The 21,143-nt window shown below is 41.3% G+C and overlaps 1 protein-coding gene across 2 annotated transcripts; it reads right to left on the minus strand.

Moving 5' to 3' along the window:
• Positions 1–3,367: 3,367 nt before the first annotated feature.
• On the minus strand, positions 3,368–14,673 carry LOC132825257 (methionine-R-sulfoxide reductase B1-A-like). 2 transcript variants are annotated; one of them, XM_060840360.1, is made up of 5 exons: positions 14,585–14,673; positions 11,266–11,408; positions 10,321–10,435; positions 6,240–6,276; positions 3,368–4,207 (listed from the first exon to the last, which is right to left on the minus strand). In XM_060840360.1, the coding sequence occupies exons 1-5, from the start codon at positions 14,637–14,639 to the stop codon at positions 4,192–4,194; spliced, it is 366 nt and encodes a 121-aa protein (XP_060696343.1). In that variant the 5' UTR covers positions 14,640–14,673; the 3' UTR covers positions 3,368–4,191. The 2 variants fall into 2 exon arrangements, with proteins under 2 accessions (XP_060696343.1, XP_060696344.1); XM_060840361.1 differs by lacking the exon at positions 6,240–6,276.
• Positions 14,674–21,143: the final 6,470 nt, after the last annotated feature.

Raw genomic sequence — 21,143 nt, forward strand, 5'->3', positions numbered from 1 at the left:
GTAATTTGAAATTATCACTGATCATATATGGCCTTTTGCTCTGATGTGTTTTGTTTTTGTTATTGGGTGACAACTATTGGTGTTTTTTTTAACATTTATATCTACATTTGTTCCTTGATCAGTTCCATTATTTGATACTGCTACAATGGATGATGAAAATTACGAAGCGAGCAGACCCTGTCTTGAGAAGTCCTTTCGCCAGGAAAACTGCTCTCCCCTCTATTCAAAGGCCTCTAGTTCCATGACTGTTTGATTGAGTCACCGTGGAACACACTAATCATGAAATGTGGCAGACACCATCATTGCTTCAAGGGCTACTCTGTGATAATATTCCATTGTTACTTCTTTTCATCTTGCATGACCATTTCTTTTGTGTCTTCTGATCTGTGGGCAGCATGGTGGCACAGTGGTTAGCACTGTTGCCTCACAGCGCCAGAGACCCAGGTTCAATTCCCACCTCAGGCGACTGACTGTGTGGAGTTTGCACATTCTCCCCGTGTCTGCGTGGGTTTCCTCCGGGTGCTCCGGTTTCCTCCCATAGTCCAAAAAGGTGCAGGTTAGGTGAATTGGCCATGCTAAATTGCCCATAGTGTTAGGTGTAGGGGAACGGGTCGGGGTGGGTTGGGCTTTGGCGGGTCGGTATGGACTTGTTGGTGCCGAAGGGCCTGTCTCCACACTGTAAGTAATCTAATCTAATCTCACCCATCACTGGCCATTCCTTGATTTTTGCGACCCTTCCCTATTTTGTTCAATAACTGCTTACATCTCGAATTACCACCAGTTCTGAAAGGAGGGACACTGAAACTGTTAAATCTATTTCTCTTTCAACAAAGATGCCGCCAAACCTACTGGGTATCTACAGAATTTTGTTTTAATTTCAGAATTCTGGCACCCATAATAGTGTCTCTGTCCAGATTCATTTATCGTTGGTGTTTGTGAGATCTTGATGTGTGCAAGATTGGACGCAGTTCCTTGCATTGTGGCAAGCACTAGTCATCAAAAATTAGATCATCAGAAATGTTTTTGAAACAAAGTCAGGACCATTATGGCAAAGGAGGCCATTTGGCCCATCAAGTCCATGCTAGATCTTTGTAGAAAATTCCAGTCAATTCTGCCACCCTATTTCCATAATCCTACAATTGCATTTCTCTCACGTGGTTATACAATTTCCTTTGGAAATCATTGATCATCTTCCCTTCCATTTCCCTTATTGACAGCAAATTCCAGGTCATTACCACTCACTGCATTTAAAAATAATTCTACCTCACATCTTCCCTGAATCTTCTGCCCAAAACCTTAAATCTCTGCTTCCTAGACCTTTTCTTTACCTATTACATCACAAACTTAACAATCTTGCTCAGCTGAGATCTCCCTTTTGTCTCCTCTCTCCATGAAAAGCAAATTCACCTTCTTTAACCTAACCTCATAGCTAAATCCCTCATCCCAGAAACCAAATCTGATAAATCTCCTCCGCATTCTGTCAAATATTTTCCTGTCCTTCCTAAATTGTGGTGACCAAGACTGGATGAAACACTCTATGTGAAACCTAATCATAGCTCTATTTAGGTTTGCTGCAACTTCCCTACCTCTGTCATTAATACCTTTATGATGTCTAATATCTTCTGTACTTTGACCATTCTTTCAATATGAGCTGAAAATGCGTTGCTGGAAAAGCGCAGGTCAGGCAGCATCCAAGGAGCAGGAGAATTGACGTTTTGGGCATGAGCCCTTCTTCAGGAATCACACCTGATGAAGGAGCAGCGCTCTGAAAACTAGTGCTTCCAATTATTCCATTCTTTCAATATGCCTTGCTAACTTCAAAGATCAATGCCCTGAAATGCTGGGTCTCTCTGTCCCTGTAACTATAAGACCATAACAAATATCTCTCCCTACCCCTCCTGCGAAAAGGCATCACCTCATACTTCTCTACGAAACTCTACTTAGGCATTGTCTGCCTGTTTTGCTCGACTATATGCCCTTTAGCAGGCCATTGATATCCTCACTGCCTGCCTGCTACACTTTTAAGTGTGCAGTATTAGCAAATTTTGAAATTTCTCCACTTTCCAATATGCAAGTCATTTACATATTGCAAAGACAGCAGTGGTCCCAGCACTAACCCTTGCAAAACAGCCACCATTTTCCAGTCTGGGGAAATAACCATTCACTATGGCTCGTTGATTGGTGACTTCAAGACACTGTTTTATCCAGTTAAAAATCACACAACACCAGGTTATAGTTCAACAGGTTTAATTGGAAGCACTAGCTTTCAGAGTGCTGCTCCTTCATCAGGTGTGACTTTTAACTTTGCACACCCCAGTCCGACACCAGCATCTCCAAATCACGTTTTATCCAAACTGACTGATCATCTTAATCCACAATCTCAATGTTGTCAAAAGGTCTCTTGAAATTCATATATAACATCCGATGCAGTCTCTTCCTAAATTTTCAGTTATTGATTGTTTCTCCCAATTATTTATTAACTCTTCCCCCAACTAATGTTAAACTGACTCATCTGTAATAATCAGGAATATCCTTTCACTATTCCTCAAATAAGGGTGTCACATGTCAGTGTAACAAGAGTTTAATAGCCACTTCCACCAATATTTTATCAGCACCTCATTCCTGAATAAACACTGATACTCTTTAAGAATTCTAATCTTTCCTTGTGCCTCTATGAATATACTGTATCACATTCTTTTCATAGACTCCATTCTGCTGGCCACTTAGTATTTACATGAGTCATGCTGAGGTTGTACACGTTGGCATATAATACAAGCTCTTTGTTTTGATATTCTGTAGCCTGCTCCTAGTCATAGATATTACTAACTTCCAGATCACATTAAAGATTGTAACGCTTGTGGTCAGTGTGTTCTTCAGTAGCGCAATGACTGTCTAGCCTTGTAAACATTTGAGTTCAAAGTCATTAACCAATACCAGGTCAAAATGAGCTTTTCCTTTGATTTCAAAGTGATATGGCATACGATTAGTTTGTTTCATTCTGTATGCATCACCTCCTTACCACTTTCTTATACTGAACGTCTGCTGCTTTGTGCAAACAGCATTCTAGAATCTCATTACATTGTCAGTTTTCATCCAGACCCAAACAATGCACACTGGCAGACCCCACCTTCAACAATGGCCAATGCAAACTGAGATCCGCATAGTCTGCAGAACCACTATGGGACCACGATGCTGTATGATTCTTAATAGCAGTGAATCTACTTTCTTATATTATTAGGCAAATTCATTCCTTCTCCATCGCTGAATAATTTATTTCCCACCCTCATTAAAGTTGCTTCACATTAAAAACGCCCAATGCAAGTGATTGAAAACAAAGCATAACTTTGGTGAAGAAGCCCACAAATAGCAGAATTCAAAATAGGTTTTATTTTTAAAAGCTCTAATATATGTATACGTTGTGCATTTAAAATCCAACTGGAAATTTTACTTTAAATATGGCATTAGAAGAATCCATAAAATAATGAAAGTTGCTGGTCAGACTTCCCTCCATATTGGCAGCACTGAAACCAAACAGTGGTGAGAGAACCATGACTAATGGATTTATGGACTGTAATACCTTATAACCTATGAATTTCCCAAATTAATTCTGTTTCTGTGAAATTTCTTTCAGAATTAAAAATTACATTAATACAGCATATAAATGTTTAGCTAAAGTGAGTTGTTTGGTGACATATTGCAAAATTTAATATTTTCCTACAGTCACAAGTAACATTTACTTTAAATTATGTCTTTGTGCGTTTAGTTATCTTTGGGAACCATTATTTAAACTAGTTTAGCCCGCGACCTGCTACAAAATCTCACATCTGCTACTGCAGCAACCTTTTCCCTATTTCCATATTGTGCTTTGCCTGTCACTTTTAAGAGGTTAAATGATGTTTAAAATCAAGTCCAAAACTTACTTAATACAAGTATTTTTGTCAGCGTAATCATGTCAATATCTATCTTCTAGACATTCAAGGAAGAGTTTATCCAGAAAATGTCATATAATGATTAACCATCAAAAATACCATCTCAAGGACATTTTTCTCGTTACTTCCAGATGTAACAGCAATTCTGTGTTGACACTTGATACTTAAAAAAAACACCACAGATTGTAACGCTTGTGGTCAGTGTGTTCTTCAGTCGTACAATGACTGTAAAAGACTGGTTCCATGCTCGCCTTATTTTCCCTCAAGAGGTCCATTGACTGCAAATAAAATAAAAACAATTAATTGCACAACTTTCATCATCATTTGCGCTCTACTAATAATGAGTTAATTTTGATTTTTCATAAACCTATTAAAACTAAGTTCAGTAAAAATCTTGTTCTTTAAATCCAGGCAATTTAGATATAAAAGCAGAAAATTTGCTAAGCAACTTTGCATTATTCGCATCCACATCTACACAATGGTGGCTACTGTACTAGCCGCACAAATATGTGAATGCAGAATTAAATCTCAATGAATACGGCCTTGCAAGTTTACTAACATTCGAAAAGAACAGTACCCCTTAACAGTTAAACACTCAAATAACACAAGGTTAAAAGAAATGCACATCCAGCCTCGATTCCATCTTTACACTCAAAATGGAAAAAAAAGCTGCAATTCTCTGTAATAAATTAATATGATAACTTTAGGACAATAATAGAATTACTAGTAATAGGGGCCTCTCTCTCAAAATGCATACTTTATAATTTATACTTTACTCAATTGCTGGGTTCATCAAGACGAACTACCTAGTGCCATACTCTTATAGTCTTGCACCTTTTCAGGAATGAAAAGCCAGATTTCGAGTCTTTTTAATAATTCAGTTCTCCTATACAGGGGTCAGGTTAATAAAAAGGGCATAATAAGAGGAGGAGGATATACAAGCTAATTGCCTGTGATGTGGCACCTTACTAATTCCATTTGGAAATCTCAGTATACTAGCTTATACCTATTTTTCCCTAGTTACATCCTCAAAAAAGAACTTGCTTACTGCATTCTTTCATGACCTGTCGACTTCTCTGACAAGGCCAGCATTTGTTACCCATCCCAAACTGCTCAACAGTAATTGAGAGTCAACCACATAGGAGTCAAATCTAGGCCAGACCCGGCAAGGATGGCAGATTCCCTTCATTAAGATGATATTTTTGAACTAGATGGATTGCCACCCTTTCCAGATTGATTAATTGACTTTGAATTCACCATCTGCCATGGTGAAATGATTTCTCTTCCAGAAAATCATGTTGACTCTGCTTAATCATATTATGATCGAATGCAATAACATTTTTGGTGGATTCCAGCATCCCTCCAGAACTAATGGCAGGCTAATCAGCAACGCTTCCTGCTTTCTCTCTCTGCCTATTCTTGACTAGCAATATTATAATTACCACTGTCCATTTTGCTGGGATGTTTCTAGAACCTGAGGAATCTTGGAAGGTCACAATGAACACATCCATTATCACTGCAGATTTCGCTTCCTTTTTTTTTCCTTCTCTTTTTTGAGTTTTTATCCCTTTCCTTCCTTCTTGGCGGTGTCCTGAACTCCTGGCCTCAGCATGGAGTTGACTCTCTACCACAGCACAGTTGCAGCAAAGCATCCTCTCAACACAACATGGTGGTCAGCCAGCGGTTTTGGCCCAGCATGGTCTTTCAGTGGCCCAGTGTGGCAGCATCCTGGCCTACTGTGGCTTCAATGTAGACGTCTGGCCTCGAAAGGATTCTAGAGCAGTCTCCCAGTCTCGAGAGGCTCAAAGTGAAGCACAGCACGGTCTGGAGTCAAGGACTAGAGGCTAGGTGCGGTTGGGTTGGAAGGACTGTTGTTCTGGACTTCTTTATTTCTCTATTTTCTAATTTATCCCTGCCATCTGTAATGCTGGACTTTTTGTTTCTGTATTTTTCAAATTTTGTTTCCCAAGAACTTGTACTGAAAAAAATCTGCACCCAGGCAACTTGTGCCTAAAGATGGCACCATGAGTAGTGACTTGCAAACTTTTCACTGTAGTCATTTGAGCACATGACAATAAAGTTAATTCAATAATTCAATTCCTCTTTTAGGTTTCCAGGATAAAGACCATCAAATCCTGGGGATCTGTTAGCTTTTAATTCCTTTAGTTTCTCCAGTACTTTTTCTCTACTATTATTATCCCTGTGGTTCCTTATGATTTTCAGTACACTTTTATATTTTCAACTGTGAAGAAAGATATAAGATATTTGTGTAATGTCTCTTATCTTCTATTTCCTGACTCTTACACTCACCCTTTACTGGTTTGAGTCGGTGATGTTTCTCTTCTGTCTGTGTGATCAAAGCTAGAGTTATTTTTTTGTAGGTGAAATATGACATCACTATATAGTTTAGGAATGATTTCATCTCACTTGACTGTTTTGTCAAAAGAGTTCAATACACTACTTGCTTTGCATTAGATACAGTACACTACTAGCTCCAGTATTCAAATTTCTTTCTTGTTTATTGCCCAGCACTGGTTCAACATTAATAACCAAAGATCTTTTTCAGCTTTAATTATGTTGCATCATTCACCTATCCCGTCCAATTTACAGTACTTTATTTGAATTATTGTATTCCCATGTACCTAAGTACAGTGAAACGCTTTGTTTTGCAAGCACTACAGGAAGACTGTGGCAAACAAGGACATGCAGATCAATGGGTGCTTAGATAGAGTGAGGAATACAGGTTACACTGCACAGAATGTGCACAAAGCAAGATCAACATTATTTGAAGTTAGAGAGACAATTCATCAGTCTAACAATGGCTGGGAAGCAGCTGTTCTTGAAACTTTTGATGCGTGTTCAAAGCTTCAATACCTTCTGCCTAATGGGTTCACTTGTCCCTATGAAATTCCATCTATTATAGCAGCATCCATTTATGCATTATAACCATGTAAGCCATTTTGTAAATTGTATTTCTCTTTCACAGATTCAATTTTCCCTTGTAGTTTAATATTCCGAGTCTGACCAGTTTATGTTAAAGTTTAGTCATAGTCATATAGAATGGAGACTGACGCTTCAGTCCAACTTATCCGCACTGCAAAAATATCCCAATCTGCTCTCGTCCCATTTGCCAGCATTTGGCCCAAAATCCCTCTAAACTCCTCCTCTTCATATACCCATCTAAATGTATTTTAACTGCTGTAATTGTGCCAAACTCCACCATTTCCTCTGGCAGCTCATTCCATACACGCACCACCCATTGTGTGAAAATGTTGCACTTTAGGTCCCCTTTATATCCTCCTCCTCTTGCCTTAAACCTATGACCTCTAGTTTTGGCTCCACTATCCTGGGGAAAAGACCTTGGTTATTCACCTTAACCATAGGCCTTATGATTCTATAAACCTCAGCCCTCAGCCTCCGACACTCCAGGGAAAAAGCCTCAGCCTATTCAGCTTCTCCCTATAGTTCAAACCGTCCAGTCCTGGTAACATTCCTGTAAATTGTTTCTGTATCTTTTCAAGTTTAACAACATTCCTCATTCTGGCAACCAGAACTGCAAATAGTATTCTAAAAAAGCGACCTCACCAATGTCCTCTACAATGACAATATGGCATTCCAATTCCCATACTCAGTATTCTAAACAATGAAGGCAAACATGCCAAAAGTCTTCCTCACCACCCTGTCTACCTATGACTCCACTTTCAAGGAATGCGTACCTGCCCTCCTAGATCTCCTTGTTTGGCAGCATTTCTAAGGCCCTACCATTAAGTGTGTAAGCCCTGCTCTGATTTGTCTTACCAAAATGCAAAACTTCACATTTATCTAAATTAAACTCCATCTGCCACTCCTTAGCCCATTGGCCCATCTGATCAAGGTCCCATTTTACTCCGTGATAATTTTTTTAACTGTCAATTACACCACATATTTTGGTGTAATCTGCAAACTTAAGAACCATACCCCATATATTCACATCCAAATCATTTATATAAATGATGAAAAACAGTGGACCCAGCACTGATCCTTGTGGCATACCATTGGTAACAGACCTCCAATGCAAAAACTAAACTTGTACCACCACCCTCTGTCTTCTATATTCAAGCCAATTTTGTATCCAATTAGCCAGCTCGCCCGGATCCCATGTGACCGAACCTTATTAACCAGCCTACCATGTGGAACCTTGTTGAATGCTTTCCTTAAGTCCACGTAGACAACGCTCACCACTCTGCCTTCATCAACCTTCTTTGTAATTTCTTCAAAAAATAACTCAATCAAGTTAGACATGATTTCCTATGCACAAAGCCATGTTGACTATCTCTAATCAGTCCTTGCCTTTCCAAATACCTATTTCTTAAGAATCCTTTCCAACAACTTACTCACCACTGACATAAGGCTCACCAGTCTATAGTTCCCTGATTTTCCTTACAGATGGTGCTAAATAATGGCACCACATCAGCCAACCTCCAGTCTTCACACACCTCACCTGTGGTGGTCAATGATAGATATACTTCTGCGAGAGCCTGGCAATCTCTTCCCATAAGGTTCTGGGAAACACCTGATCAGGTCCTGGGGATTTATGTATCTTTATATGTTTTTTAAGACTTCCAGCATCTCCTCTTCTGTAATATGAACTCTTTTCAATATATTATTATTCTTTTCTTCATGTACCCTAGCTTCCATGTCCTTCTCCACAGTAAATACAGAGATGAAATATTCATCTTGCATCTCACCCATATTTAAAATGTGAATGTACCTACTAGAGAAGGAGTGATATGCGACACTTGACCTTCTGTTGGGAAATAAGGCAGGGCAGTGACTGAGGTGTCAATGGGGGAGTATTTTTGGGCAAGTGGTCATAGTTACAGTATATTAGTTTTAAAGTAGTTATGGACAACAATAGAACTGATCAAAAATTAAAAGTTCTAAATTGCAGTGAAGCCAATTTTGACAGTATTAGATAGAAAGTTTCAAAAGTCAATTGAACTTTAAAACATAGCCTCCCCCAATATAAATTTGAGAGAATAGGACCCTGAGCATTGATTCTGGGACAGACCATGCACGACTCATTAGATTCTGAATATAAGTTACAAAACAAACATCTGCTTCTTGCTAGCCCACAGAGAAATTCTTATCTTTACCTTCATCCAAGATTTATTGAAAATTAATTTCTATTTATCACTGGACTTCCTATAGTTCACCTGCCACTATCCCCCCAAAATCAATCAAGAAACTTCATCAGGTAGGAGTTTCCCTGTAAATTTATGTCTGCTGCTATAAAACTAAGTTAGATCAAATTCATTAACGACTGATTTCAGATTAACTGTGTTACCGCGAAGTCAACAGAGCTGTATTTGCCTAAGTTTGCTTTGTAATGTTATTTTGAAAAGAGGATCATAACATAGTCATGGCCCCCTACTGTTCCCCACTTTGACAACTCCAAATTTTGGAAATGTTTTGATTTTCTCCCTGCCACAGAAGCACTGAAATTACAATTTGCTCCATTCATCCCCTGCTTTTATCGCTTGACATAGTAAAATGATAAACAGTCACAGCAGTGTGAACGTACTAAAACAGTAGGTGGCACTCTGTCCACAACACTTTGTGTTGTAACATATGATAGGCTGCCTGAAGCACAAGCAGGTCAGCAGCTCCGAATTTGAGTACAGGAATAAAGAAAAGTTGCACAACATTCTGAAGGAACGGAGACGGTCTCCTTCATACTCTTCTCTCCATGTTCCTTATCCCAGCTTCACCCCTTCTCCCCTCCATTCTTTACTTAATCAGTGTTCAATTTAATAGAACATTGTTTGTAGTGTGATAATATATATTTCTTTAACATGGGTGTTCCGATGATAAATATTGTTATGCAAAATTGATTTAAATGTTATTCTCTGTAAAACCAACAACAGTTGAACCACATTTAACCTTTACCCTCTGATTCAGCAAAACATAGGAACGCCATAAAATAAAGGGAACTGGCAACTTTATTGGCAGGAAATCAAAAACAGGCAACATACTGAAATGGCGACATTAAATGCTACAGAAAATAAAGACATTATTGCAAACAGCGTTACTATTATTTTTCAAAATTACGCCAATAAAATATTCAAACAAATACACAACATGAAAAATATCAGACATTATTTTTAAAGCCAAATTCAACTTTGGGAATAGGAAGAAATATGACAGTTTTGAAAAGTTCTCAATAGTAGCATGGGAATTTTATGAAGCACAATAATTTATGTACAACCTACTGTTCTTTACTGAAGGTTTCATTTATAAAACAGACTTAGATCAAGGAGATTCATATTTAATCAGATGTAAAATAAGTGACGAAAGAAAAACAAAGCTGCATTAACAAAGTCATAAAGTGAACTGGGCATAATCCACATACCTTTGGGGATAAATTTCAACGAGCTGCTGAATATTCAGAAACGCGACTGGCCTAACTTAGGCCCATCATTGAGGAACTCATGGCCAAGTCCATTCCCACACTTTCCACAAGAAACCTGAAAAAGAAAGGTTTTATTGATGGTTCAACAATGTTCCTTCTTCGACTCAATCAAAACCATTTTCTACAAACTTGCCAAAAGCTGATAGTTACTGCAAAAGTGGCAAAGTTTTGTTGTAGGCAGCTCTGTAGGCCTGTAATTAAGTAGGACAGCATCATTCATTAATTGCATACATTTACTGCAACTCAGTGATAATGATAAATCAACAGAGTTTATTACACCATAGCTTAGTCCAAAAACATATATTCTCTTCTTCTTGCACCCCCCCCCGCCAACCTTTCTCTCCTTTATAGCAAACTAGTAAACAAAGCACAAACCGGACTGAAACAATCAAAAAGCATTGACAGAATTCCTATCAAAAAACCAATCTGACCCACACCAGCCAACTAGCCAAGTGAACTAACCAACACCTCAGAGAGGTGGTATGGCAACATACAATTACCCTTTCATATTATAATGTTGAGTAGGGATAGTGATGGTCAAGTTTCCAATAATTTTCCATCATACAATTAACTGCACATATCTCTCATTCTTACTCATCTGCTCCTGGTGTATGTTGAAAGGATTTGCAAGTTGATACTCAACCTATTTGATAGTATATTCTTTATCCATCCAATCCTGGAGTGGAACTTGAACCTGGAGCCTCTGGCTCAGAGGCAGGACACTACCCATCGCACCACAAGATCTCAGTTCTTTGCTGAGAAGCAACGTCACAATACAGCAACCATTTAAATGCGGAGTCTGATTTCGACTAGGCAAATGCAAATATTAACAGTAACAATAAATAATCTTTCATTTTCCATTTACTACCACGTGAGACAACTTACCTTTAGGGCATTCTCTCTCTCTTTTCTTTTAGATAGACTGTCTGGATGAATGGTTTCAGTAAAAGCAGGCCATGGTGAGGAATGGTTATATTTAGCTTTACTTGAAAACAATTCATACCCACACTTTGAACAGACATATATCCCTGTATTGAAAACAATGTTTAAAGTCTTAACTGGCCAGCAAAACTGAATATAAACAGTAACATTTACAATAATATTTAGATTATCAACATTTCTGCAACACTAGAAATAAATGTTGCCAGACAAAATTACAGTTTCTTTGGACATGTACAATATTTTTATACTTAAATTATAAAATTTTATCAGTGCAAATTTTCTTTAAGGTTCCAACTTTGCCCAGCTCAAAATGGCCATCTTTCAGTTGTTTCTCTCCCATTTCCCCTTGCCCATATCAACTTGCCGATGACACTCACCTCTGCTTCAATCCTATCTGCACTGAACTACTAACTACATACACACTGTTGTGGTTCTGTTCGCCGAGCTGGAAGTTTTTGCTGCAAACGTTTCGTTCCCTGGCTAGGGAACATCATCAGTGATATTGGAGCCTCCTGTGAAGCTACATACACACTCCCTGAAAACCAAATACCATTTGACTTTTTCAATTTAGTACATTGCATTGCTCCTGTCCACTGTCCAAACACAAATAGGTTGGGCAAACACCTCATAGACCACTTCCAATCCCACTCAGTTCGCAAACGGGCCCCAATCTTCCAGTTTCCTGCTATTTTAACTTGCACTGTTAAAAGAAAGCTCAAGGGATATACCTCACACTTCAATTAGAATGGATAGAGAAGAAAACAGTGCCTAATGGCAAAAGATTAAAAAAAGAGGGAAAACTTACTGAAGATTGCAAGAGGGTTAGGGAATTGGGATGAAGGATCAGGCTTTGGGGAATTGGAACTTGAGTTTAGGAAACTGGGATGAAGAATCAAGATTTGGAGAAGTAGGATACAGAATTTGGGATCTGATCAATTAGGGCTGGGATATAGGAAGTGGGATTGGGAAACAGAGTTTGGGATACAAGGTTAGGATTTGGGGAACTGGGATACCAGATTGGGAATACAGGACATGGGGTTTGGGAATTGAGAAACAGGATTTGTGATACAGGAAACGGGGTTGGAGATTTGTAAGAGGGGATTTTGGATATGGGACACAGGATATAGGATACGGAGCATGGGGATTTGGAAGACAGGGTTCAGGGTTTGGGAGACAGGGTTGGGAATTTGGGAGATGGGATACAGGATGCTGGGTTTGGGATATGAGATTTGGAGATTTTGGACATGGGATATGTGAGAAGGAATATGGGATATGTGGTCTAGGAATTTGGGACACTGATTTTAGGGTTTATGAATTTGGGTGATGAGGTTTCGGGATTTGCGATACGGTATACGGAGTTTGGGGATTTGAGGCATTGGATATGAAGTTTGGGGTACAGGGTTTGAGGATTTGGGGATACAGGGTTTAGGGATTTGGGATACAGGGTTTAGGGGTTTGGGAATTTGAGATACAGGATTTGGGATATGAGGTTGTGGGATTTGGGATACAGGGTTTGGGGATTTGGAATGCAGTTTGAGGATTTGGGATCTGGGGATTTGGAGTTAGGATACAGGGTTTGGAGATTTGGAGATGAGATACAGAATTTGGGAATTGGGGATTGGGGATTTGGAGATAGGATATAGGGTTTGGGGATTTGGAATAGAGTTTGAGAATTTGGGATACAGGATTTGGGAGTTTGGTTTTTGCAGATGGGATACAAAGCTTGGGATTTGGGATTTGTAGATGGAATACAGAGTTTGGAATTTGGAGATTGGATACAGGATTTGGGGATGGCATACAGGGTTTGCGGATGGGATTTGGGGATGGGACACAGGGCTTGGGGACGGAATACAGGGTTTGGGGTTGGAGTTTGGGATTTGGGGATGGGATACAGGGTTTGGGATTGGGGATGGGGTACAGGGTTTGGGGTTGGGATTTGGGGAAGGGATAAAGGGTTTGGGATTTGGGGAAGGGATACAGGGTTTGGGTTTGGGAATGGGATACAGGGTTTGGGGATGGGATTTGAGGTTTGGGGATGGGACACAGGGTTTGAATTTGGGGATGGGATACAGGGTTTGGGGTTGGGATTTGGGGAAGGGATACAGGGTTTGGGAATTGGGGAAGGGATACAGACTTTGGGGAAGGGATACAGGGTTTGGGATTTGGGAAGGGAAACAGGGTTTGGTGATGGGGTTTGGGATTTGGGGATGGGACACAGAGTTTGGGATTTGGGAAAGTGATACAGGGTTTGTGATTTGGGGAAGGGATATAGGGTTTGTGATTTGGGGATAGGACACAAGGTTTGGGATTTGGAGATGGGATACAGGATTTTGGATTTGGGGATGGGATAGAGGGTTTGGGATTTGGAGAAGGGATACAAGGTTTGGGATTTGGAGATGGGATACAGGATTTTGGATTTGGGGATGGGATAGAGGGTTTGGGATTTGGCGATGGGATACAGGATTTGGGATTTGGGAATGGGATAGAGGGTTTGGGATTTGGCGATGGGATACAGGATTTGGGATAGATTTGGGAATGGGATACAGGATTTGGGGATGGGATACAGGGTTTGGGGATGGGATACAGGATTTGGGATTTGGGAATGGGATACAGGATTTGGGGATGGGATTTGGGATTTGGGAATGGGATACAGGATTTGGGGATGGGATACAGGGTTTGGGGATGGGATACAGGGTTTGGGATTTGGGAATGGGATACAGGGTTTGGGGATGGGATACAGGGTTTGGGGATGGGATACAGAGTTTGGGGATGGGATACAGAGTTTGGGGATGGGATAGAGGGTTTGGGGATGGGATACAGAGTTTGGGGATGGGATACAGGGTTTGGGATTTGGGAATGGGATACAGGGTTTGGGGATGGGATAGAGGGTTTGGGATTTGGGAATGGGATACAGGGTTTGGGGATGGGATACAGGGTTTGGGGATGGGATACAGGGTTTGGGATTTGGGGATGGGATACAGGGTTTGGGGATGGGATACAGGATTTGGGGATGGGATACAGGGTTTGGGGATGGGATACAGGGTTTGGGGATGGGATACAGGATTTGGGGATGGGATACAGGGTTTGGGGATGGGATACAGGATTTGGGATTTGGGGAACTCCAGCAGTTTCGGTTCCTCCACTTTAATCAAAACTTGACGTTTCACCTAAAACTCATTGCCGCTTCCCGGAAAGAAAACACAAACTGAAACTGAGTAACAAACTAAGCCAACATTCCCAGATCCACAGCAGCCAGACTCACCGGCTTCAAAGTGATCTTTATAAACTTCACCCCCGAAGAACGAACAGAACGCCATTCCCCAGCAGCCGGCTCTCCGTCTGCCCCTCAGAGCGGCGCATGCGTCACAATGCCGGCCGCCGTCGTCAGGAGGGTGCGGAGGGGCGCATGCGCAGGCCTTCACCTACTGTAGTTACCAGGGGACACCTAGAAGGGGAGGCATTGAGCAGGAGCAGCAGAAGCTAATGCTCAATTGCTAGGAGGAGAGGTGTTGGTATTTTGGGCATCAAACATTTACTTTTGCAATTATAGTTAAGACTTTGGCAACAGATACGTTGGTTGGCCAGCATGCAACAACTTGCATTTCTCTAGCACACTTAACATAGCAGAATGGGATTTGTATATGAATTGAATTGAATTTATTTATTGTCACGTGTGCTGAGGCACAGTGAAAAGCTTTGTCTTGCAAGCAAGGCAGGCAGATCACGAAGTTAAGTAGCACAGATAAGTAAATAATAGGTAAACAGTGGCAATAACAAAAACACAGGTACAGGCAAATGTTAAGAGTTTGTGAGTCCATTCTTTGGAGATGCCTGTGTTGGACTGGGATGTACAAAGTTAAAAATCACACAACGTCAGGTTATAGTCCAACAGGTTTAATTGGAAGCACACTAGCTTTCGGAGTGGCGCTCCTTCATCAGGTGATAGTGGAGAGCTCAATCCTAACACAGAATTTATAGCAAAAATTTACAGTGTGATGTAACTGAAATTGTACATTGAAAAATTGATTGTCTGTTAAGCCTTTCATCTGTTAAAATACAGTGATAGTTTCACTTCTTTCATAGGTTGCAGGCAAAGATGCCCAGAGGCATGGTACATTGGGGAAACCGAATTGGAATCCCTTGTAAAAGGGAAGAGGGCAGCCTATGTAAAGATGAGGCATGAAGGTTCAGTTGGGGCGATTGAGAGTTATAAGGTAGCCAGGAAGGATCTAAAGAGAGAGCTAAGAGCAGCGAGAAGGGGGCATGAAAAATCCTTGGTTGGTAGGATTAGGGAAAACCCAAAGGCTTTCTATAGGTATGTCAGGGATAAAAGGATGACTAGGGTAGGTATCGGTCCAGTCAAGGATAGTAGTGGGAAGTTGTGCGTGGAGGCGGAGGAGATTGGAGAGACACTAAATCAATACTTTTCGTCAGTATTCACTCAGGAACAGTGTTGCTGATGTGAATATTTAGTCACAAGTGATTAGAATGGATGGCTTTGAGGTATGTAGGGAAGAGATCCGGGGAATACTGGAAAGGGTGAAAATAGATAAGTCCCCTGGGCCTGATGGCATTTATCCTAGGATCCTCTGGGAAGCTAGGGAGGAGATAGCGGAGCCATTGGCCTTGATTTTTATGTCGTCGTTGTCTACAGGAATAGTGCCAGAAGACTGGAGGATAGCGAATGTGGTTCCCTTGTTCAAGAAGGGGAGTAGGGACAGCCCTAGTAACTATAGGCCAGTGAGTCTCACTTTTGTTGTGGGCAAAGTCTTAGAGAGAATTGTAAGGGATAGGATTTATGAACATCTGGATAGGAATAATGTGATCAAGGATAGTCAGCATGGTTTTGTGAAGGGCAGGTCGTGCCTCACAAACCTTATTGAGTTCTTTAAGAAGGTGACCAAGGAAGTGAATGAGGGTAAAGCAGTAGATGTGGTGTATATGGATTTTAGCAAGGCGTTCGATAAGGTACCCCATGGTAGGCTACTGCAAAAATTACGGAGGTATAGCATTGAGGGTGCATTAGAGGTTTGGATTAGGAATTGGCTGGCTGGAAGGAGACAGAGGGTAGTAGTTGATGGTAAAGGTTCATCTTGGAGTGCAGTTACTAGCGGTGTTCCACAAGGATCTGTTTTGGGACCATTGCTGTTTGTCATTTTTATAAATGACCTGGAGGAGGGGCTTGAAGGCTGGGTGAGCAAGTTTGCAGATGATACGAAAGTCGGTGGAGTTGTGGACAGCGAAGAAGGATGTGGCAGGTTACAGCGAATTTATAGATAAGTTGCAGAGCTGGGCAGAAAGGTGGCAAATGGAGTTCAATGTAGCTAAGTGTGAAGTCATTCACTTTGGTAGGAGTAACAAGAAGATGGATTACTGGGCTAATGGTAGGCTACTTGGTAGTGTGGATGAGCAGAGGGATCTTGGTGTCCATGTACACAGATCTAGGAAAGTTGCCACCCAGGTAAATAGTGCTGTGAAAAAGGCATATGGCGTACTGGGCTTTATTGGTAGAGGAATTGAGTTCCGGAGTTCTGAGGTCATGTTGCAGTTGTATAAGACTCTGGTGCGGCCTTATCTGGAGTATTGTGTACAGTTTTGGTCGCCATACTATAGGAAGGATGTGGAGGCACTGGAACGGGTGCAGAGGAGGTTTACCAGGATGTTGCCTGGCATGGTAGGAAGATCGTATGAGGAAAGGCTGAGGCACTTGGGGTTGTTCTCATTGGAGAAAAGAAGGTTTAGGGGAGATTTGATAGAGGTGTACAAGATGATTAGGGGTTTAGATAGGGTTGACAGTGAGAACCTTTTTCCGCGTATGGAGTCAGCTGTTACTGGGGGACACAGCTTTAAATTAAGGGGAGGTTGGTATAGGACAGATGTTAGGGGTAGATTCTTTACTCAGCGGGTCGTGAGTTCATGGAATGCCCTGCCAGTATCAGTGGTGGACTCTCCCTCTTTATGGCCATTCAAGCGGGCATTGGACAAGCATATGGAGGTTCTTGGGCTAGTGTAGGTTAGGTAGGCTTCGGTCGGCGCAACATCGAGGGCCGAAGGGCCTGTACTGCGCTGTATTTTTCTATGTTCTATGTTCTATGAGACATGCTGCATGAGCCGCCTTAGCCACAGGGATGATGTTGGCTCTCTTGAAAGAGGCAGGGACAGTGTCTGCTGCAGGGAGAGGTTGAAGATGTCCGAGAAAACCTCTGCCAGTTGATCTGCGTGTGCTCTGAGTGCACGCCCTGGTACTCCGTCTGGTCCCATTGCTTTCCTTGGATTCACACGAAGGAAAGCTGATCTGACCTCTGATGCAATGACTGTTGGGATAGGTCATAATAGGTGTTACCTCTCCACTGAAATCCTGCTCAAAGCGAGCATAGAAGGCATTGAGACAATCTGGGAGGGATATGTCGTCATCTGCTATCTTGCATTGTCTCTTTTTAAAACCTGTGATGTCATTCAGTCCTTGCCATTGTTGTCTGTCTAGGTCTCTAGTTTGGATCAGTATTGGTCCTTGGCTGACTTAATGGCTTTGCGAAGGTCATACTTGGATTCCTGGCAAGGAATCAGACAGAACGTCAGACAGAACTTGCAACTGAAGCATTTAAGGAGTCATAGAAACAAGTGACCAGAAGCTTGCCAAGATTCTAGGTCTCAAGGAGCATCTTCAAGAAAAGAAGATCCCCATATCATTGGGTTTTGAAAGGTAAAGCCTGGGCAGCTCATGGTTGAGTGATACATGGGGGTGCTGAAGAGGATGGTGGGTTGCAAGGTGGAAGAAATTACAGAGACAGGGAGAGGAAAAACACAGAGGGATTTGAAACGGGTGCTTTAGAATTAAAAATGGAGCTATTCCTTGCACATGAGGATTCAGAGTGAGTAAAGGGAGGGAGGAATCAAGGCTGAAGGCAAGGGAATAGGGAGTAAAGGCAAAGGGTATTGCGGGATAAGGACAAGAGGAACTGCCATTAGAGAGATGGGTTTGAGAATTTGGAGTATTGGGATTAGTGATTTGACTTTATAGGTCATAGAATCCCTACAAGTGTGGAAACAGGCTATTTAGCCCATCGAGCTGAAAATGTGTTGCTGGTTAAAGCACAGCAGGTCAGGCAGCATCCAAGGAACAGGAAATTCGATGTTTCGGGCCATCTACTATTTAGCCCATCGAGTCCACAATGAACCTCCAAACAGCATTCCACCCAGACCCAGCCCCCTACCCTTTCCCTGTAACCCTGCATTTCCCATGGTTAATTCACATATCCCTGGACAATTTAACATGGCCAATTACCTAACTTGCACAACTTTGGCCTGTGGTAGAAACCAGAGCACCCAGAGAAAACCCACATACACAGGGGGAGAATGTGCAAACTCCACACAGACAGTCACCCGAGGCTGGAATTGAACTCGGGTCCGTGGTGCTGTGGGGCTAACCATTGAGCCACTGTGCCAAGGTCAGCAAGCATGATGGGTGACTGGGAATCTGTACAAATCTGGAAGGACTTAAGCAGCGGAGGCTTAATCTCAAGTTTTGCAGTGTGGGAAATGGGGGACTATTTGGAAGAGCATTAAACCCCTTCGGCCTAATGGTAGCAAAAACATGGATGAGCTGAAATAAGTTAAAGGTAGGTGGTGTTAAAGGATGGGGGAGGAAGTAGGTAGTGAGACTGGTTTTGTGAATATGAACAAGGTAACATTTGCTGCTTTTTAAAATGATTTCACCATGGACCACTATGTACATGAGGAAAAATTGGAATTTTGACATTATTTAGGAATAAAGATTGAGGATGATAGCAGGGATTTGGAATTTGAACAGGAATTTAGATGAAGAATTGTTATGAGAGCAGAGATTGGGAGTAGGGACTGGATTTGGGGATTATAATTTGAAATGAAAACAGGGATTGGGAATAAGGATAGAGAGTGGGAATAATGTTTCAGATTAAAAGCAGGGATTGGGAATTAAGATTTATTCAGTCATGGGATAAGGGCATCACTGGCTAGGCCAGCATTTATTGCCCAGAGGGCAGTTGAGTCAACCATTTTGCTGTGGGTCTGGAGTCACATGTAGGCCAGACCAGGTAAGGATGGCAGTGTCCTTCCCTGAATGTCATCAGTGAACCATATGGGTTTGTTCCAACAATCAACAATGGATTTGTTGTCATCATTAGATTCTTAATTCCAGATTTTTGTTGAATTTGAATTCTACGATCTTCCATGGCAGAATTCAAACCCAGGTCCCAGAGCATGACCTGAGTCTCTGGATTAAAAGTCCAGTGATAATACACTAGGCCATTTGGGAACAAGAATATAAATAGGAATAAAGACAGAGATTGTGAATGGAGACAGAGATTAGGAATAAAAATGAGAGATGAAAGGAATTGGAAATAAGGATTGAGAATAAGGGCAGGGATTAGGAATAACAAGGATTGAGAAGTAACAACAGGGATTGAGAATCAGGATAGGGACTGGGGAAAGAGGATTGGAATGAGTCAAATTTGTGAATAGAAACTTTGGGTTTCTCTGAGCTTTTGCCAGTTTTGGATACACCACTTGCACCAAACCTGACATTTTACAATCCATTTATAAAAAGAAGAACAAAGTTGCAAAGTAAACCTCGCTCATTCTCAGGTCAGTGAAATCCAAACCGATTGAGATGTAATGGTGTAGGAGCAGGAAGAAAAACTATTGCGGCTGGATAGATGAGAAAGAAGCCAGGTGAGAGCAGGGCCACCCCCAATGGGAAAAGTGTCAAGGATCAAGGAAAATCAGCCACAGATTCCTTAGGGGAAGCCATATTTGACAAATTTGATTGAATTATTTGACGAGGTGACAAGAAACATTGATGAGGGCTATGCGTTTGATGTGATCTACGTGGACCCTAGCAAGGCTTTCAATAAGAACTCTCAAGGCAGACTGGTCATGAAAGTAAGAGCTGTTCAAAATTGGCTGAGAGACTGGAAACTAGATGATGGCAGATGGATGCCTCTGTGACTGGAATATTTTCAGAGGTGTTCAACACGGCTCAGTGCTAGCTGTTATAGGGTATATTAATGGTGTGGACTTAATTGTAGGGGGCATGGTTGAGAAGTATGCATATGACACGAAGATTGGTATTAAACAACTCAGAATTGTGAGGGCTAATGCAGTCGGGGACAGCTAGTGAGGCAAGGGATCACACTGTCAATGGCAGGACCCTGGGAAATACTGAAAATCAAGGAGACCACGGTCTACATATCCCTGTATGCAGGTATATAAGGTGGTTAAACAGGCATATGGGATACTCGTCTTTATTTCATGAGGTTCAGAATACAAGAGCAAGGAATGCATATGGTGAAAACATCTCAAGCATAGATTTGGCCAACTGAAGTCCTGTGTGTGGTTCTGGACACCATAGTATAGGAAGAGAAAGAGCAGAGGAGATTAACCAGGATGTTGCTTGGACAGCAGTGATGTGAAGAGGAAGTTAATAGATGGGATTTGGAAATGCCAGTGTAAGACTGAGGTGTACAAAGTTAAAAATCACACAACATCACATTATAGTCCAATTAAACCTGTTGGACTATCACCTGGTGTTGTGTGATTTTTAACTTAATAGGAGCTGTTTTTCTTAGAGCAGCAAAGGTTGAGAAATGATGCATAAGATTATAAGTGGCACAGGTAAGCTGAATAGGAAAATACTTTTTCCACTTGTTAAAGGGTCAGTAATCAACAAACATAGATTTAAGGTGCAAAGTGGAAGGCTAATAGAAGAGTTGAGGAGAAACTATTTCACTTGAGGGTGGAGAGAGTTTGGAACTTGCTACCTGAAATATTAGTTGAGTCAGAAA

Source organism: Hemiscyllium ocellatum, chromosome 20 (assembly GCF_020745735.1).
Source record: "Hemiscyllium ocellatum isolate sHemOce1 chromosome 20, sHemOce1.pat.X.cur, whole genome shotgun sequence".
Lineage (NCBI taxonomy): Eukaryota > Metazoa > Chordata > Chondrichthyes > Orectolobiformes > Hemiscylliidae > Hemiscyllium > Hemiscyllium ocellatum.